Here is a 3,882-nt window from a genome sequence, read left to right as displayed (position 1 = left end):
GCGGAGGAGGCCGGGGGTGGGGGAGAAGGGGAGGTGAGAACTCTGAGATTCTGAATTGGGTGGAGAGGGGGGACCAGAGGAGGGCTAAGAGGACTCCGCGCCCGGGGGGGAGGAGGAGGGGGCAGCTCTGCGCCAATCAGTGGCGCCGGCCTGGGAGGTTGCTAGCGGTATCCACGTAAATCAAAGGGCGCGGAGCCAATGGGAGGGGGCGGAGGGGGCGGGGCCCAGGCGCGTGCCGCTGCGAGCTGGCGCTGCCAAGAGAGCGGGAGAGAGCTGGAGAGAGCAGGGAGAGGGGGGGAGCGCGGAGCTAGTCGGAGAGTGAGAGAGAGCAAGGAGGGAGAGGAGGAGAAAGAGAGCGAGGGCGGGCGGGAGGCGGCGGCGGCGGCGGCGGCGGCAGCAGTAATAGCAGGAGCAGCAACAGAAGGCGTCGGAGCGGGCGTCGGAGCTGCCCGCTGGGGAGAGAGGAGAGAGACAGAGAGCGAGCGAGGAGAGGAGCCCGAGGCGAAAAAGTAACTGTCAAATGCGCGGCTCCTTTAACCAGAGCGCTCAGTCCGGCTCCGAGAGTCATGGCGACCGCAGCGTCTAACCACTACAGCCTGCTCACCTCCAGCGCCTCCATCGTGCACGCCGAGCCGCCGGGCGGCATGCAGCAGGGCGCGGGGGGCTACCGCGAGGCGCAGAGCCTGGTGCAGGGCGACTACGGCGCGCTGCAGAGCAACGGGCACCCGCTCAGCCACGCTCACCAGTGGATCACCGCGCTGTCCCACGGCGGCGGCGGCGGGGGCGGTGGCGGCGGCGGCGGGGGCGGGGGTGGCGGCGGGGGCGGCGGCGACGGCTCCCCGTGGTCCACCAGCCCCTTGGGCCAGCCGGACATCAAGCCCTCGGTGGTGGTACAGCAGGGCGGCCGCGGCGACGAGCTGCACGGGCCGGGCGCCCTGCAGCAGCAACAGCAACAGCAACAGCAGCAGCAGCAGCAGCAACAGCAGCAGCAGCAGCAGCGGCCGCCGCATCTGGTACACCACGCTGCCAACCACCACCCGGGGCCCGGGGCATGGCGGAGCGCGGCGGCTGCGGCGCACCTCCCGCCCTCCATGGGAGCGTCCAACGGCGGCTTGCTCTACTCGCAGCCCAGCTTCACGGTGAACGGTATGCTGGGCGCCGGCGGGCAGCCGGCCGGGCTGCACCACCACGGCCTGCGGGACGCGCACGACGAGCCGCACCACGCTGATCACCACCCGCACCCGCACTCGCACCCGCACCAGCAGCCGCCGCCGCCCCCGCCGCCCCCGCAGGGCCCTCCCGGCCACCCCGGCGCGCACCATGACCCGCACTCGGATGAGGACACGCCGACCTCGGACGACCTGGAGCAGTTTGCCAAGCAGTTCAAGCAGCGGCGGATCAAACTGGGATTTACCCAAGCGGACGTGGGGCTGGCGCTGGGCACCCTGTACGGCAACGTGTTCTCGCAGACCACCATCTGCAGGTTTGAGGCCCTGCAGCTGAGCTTCAAGAACATGTGCAAGCTGAAGCCTTTGTTGAACAAGTGGTTGGAGGAGGCGGACTCGTCCTCGGGCAGCCCCACGAGCATAGACAAGATCGCAGCGCAGGGGCGCAAGAGGAAAAAGCGGACCTCCATCGAGGTGAGCGTCAAGGGGGCTCTGGAGAGCCATTTCCTCAAATGCCCCAAGCCCTCGGCCCAGGAGATCACCTCCCTCGCGGACAGCTTACAGCTGGAGAAGGAGGTGGTGAGAGTTTGGTTTTGTAACAGGAGACAGAAAGAGAAAAGGATGACCCCTCCCGGAGGGACTCTGCCGGGCGCCGAGGATGTGTACGGGGGGAGTAGGGACACGCCACCACACCACGGGGTACAGACACCCGTCCAGTGAACTCGAGCGGGGGGGAGGGGCAGAGCGCGGGGCTCCCCCTCCCCTTCGGTCCGCGACCCTTTCCCGGCCCCCTTGTTCCCTCTCTAACTTCTGATTGTTCTTTTCTTTTTAATTATTATTTCCCCGTCCCTTAAAAAAAATAAGGAAAACAACTAAGGCACTGGACTATCCTTTAAACGGTAGCAGGTGTAATGATATGTTTTGACCTTTACAGGCTAGTACCCAGGCAATGGAGTGGAGTGTCTCATAGAGAGAGTGAGAAGAGAATGTGTATGTGTGTGTGTGTGTGTGTGTGTGTGTGTGAGAGAGAGAGAGAGAGAGAGAGAGAGAGAGAGAGATGGCTAGCACTGAGTTAAATACCTGGCAAAACTAAATAAATTACCAAAAAGACAAAAAAATCTACCAAACCGTGATAAACACAAAACACAGCTCCTGATGCTTGGAGTTGGCACATGCTGCTGTGTTTATTTAATGTGGATCCCCATCAGGAAAGAGGGAAAAATACACACGTTCTTTGATGTAGGCAAAACTTAACCACATAAATTTGCACTGCAAGAAAATTGAAGTTTACATGAACAAATTCACAAACATGTTTTTCTTTCCCCCAGCGTTCATTTTGAAGTTGCCGGGTTTGGTTTGGTTTGGCTTGGTTTGGTTTGGTTTTTATTCCTCGGAGAGAGTTGAAGCCAGCTCTTGGCCACTCTCCATCTCTAATGTTCTTGTGTTGCCCCTCTCGTTTTTCTTGCTGTTTGTGAACTTTGATTACCTTCAGATTCCCCCCCACCTCCTTACATTGGTATAATGTTTATTTGCTCCTTTTACCAAAGCAAACCGATTGACTTCATACAAAATAAATAATTCTCTGCTTTCAGGAAATGTGCATGGTCTACCCGCTTTATCCAAGGCAAGAATTCTGTTTGGAATACAAAAATGAAAGTGAAGCATTGGTTTTTGTTACCAGCCACAAAGTAAACTTCATTTTCAGGCAGTGTTTCTGGGGCAGGTTGAGGAGGGAAGAAAAAGAAAAATCGATAGTGAGTGACTGATTGCTTCATTTTATCAGGCGGGCCCATTGTGAAAGAGCTCAGAGGAAATGTGGAGGTTAAATATATTTCCAGAGTTGTCCAACAGAAGGGAAGTGGCACTTCGAAGAGAACTAGGGAAATATATATCTTCAGACACCCCTGTACAGTTCTCTGCCTTCGGTTTAAATAACTTAATTATGAGGAATTATTTGTGCTGACAGCAGCAGTTAAACTTTGTTCCTCTAATAGCTTTTGTTTTTTAACATAAAGAAAATAATCTGGGAACTTAATGGTGTATGCATAGACTGTGACTCTTAGCACACAAATACCCATATGCATACAGAGAATATCTCCACTCTAGGCTGACTTTGTCTTCACTAGCTCATTTGTTTATCAAATCATATATAAGGTCCCACACCCTCTTCTTCTGTAATTTATTACAGAAAATACCAGTTTGACTTGGAGAGTTTTCCCACCTCTTTTACTAAAGCCAAATGAAGTAGAAAAAAATGTTATTTTCAATCCTTCCTTTTCTCCCTTTGTTAACAGTTTTAAGTGCGTTTTTTGACCTTATCTTGATGGAAAACGATTAACTCTCATAACAAAAGGCTCTACCGGGAAGTGAAGGTGGAAAAAAAAAACTTGTAACTTTATTGAAAATAAATACCATTAAACTGTGATCAGTTAAAATATTAAATAATAATCAGCACAAAAGGGCGCTAAAAGGGAAAACACTTTTTATTCATCTTAAAAGTTTGGGGCTTTTTTTTCTGGTTAGTTATTAGACAAATTTTTATTTGAAGAAATTAAATTCTCACTACCAGAAAATTATTGTTCGGCATCAGATTAGCATTGCAATCAGTAGTTAATGTTTTAGGAACTATGCTTTATATTGTCTTTTCAAACACCTGTGATTGTTTCATTTTCAATGTTTTTGCAAGATAAATGATGGCTTATAATGGGCATATTTA

The 3,882-nt window shown here is 53.0% G+C and overlaps 1 protein-coding gene across 1 annotated transcript; it reads left to right on the top strand.

Moving 5' to 3' along the window:
• Positions 1-566: 566 nt before the first annotated feature.
• Positions 567-1,966, top strand: POU3F2 (POU class 3 homeobox 2). The gene has a single exon (XM_060115071.1). The coding sequence runs from the start codon at positions 567-569 to the stop codon at positions 1,884-1,886; it is 1,320 nt and encodes a 439-aa protein (XP_059971054.1). The 3' UTR covers positions 1,887-1,966.
• The last annotated feature ends 1,916 nt before the right edge of the window (positions 1,967-3,882 follow it).

The sequence above is a fragment of the Mesoplodon densirostris genome, chromosome 12, assembly GCF_025265405.1.
Source record: "Mesoplodon densirostris isolate mMesDen1 chromosome 12, mMesDen1 primary haplotype, whole genome shotgun sequence".
In the NCBI taxonomy this organism is placed as follows: Eukaryota; Metazoa; Chordata; class Mammalia; order Artiodactyla; family Ziphiidae; genus Mesoplodon; species Mesoplodon densirostris.
Note: the sequence above shows the minus strand (reverse complement) of the source record. Positions and strands in the feature narration are given on the sequence as shown.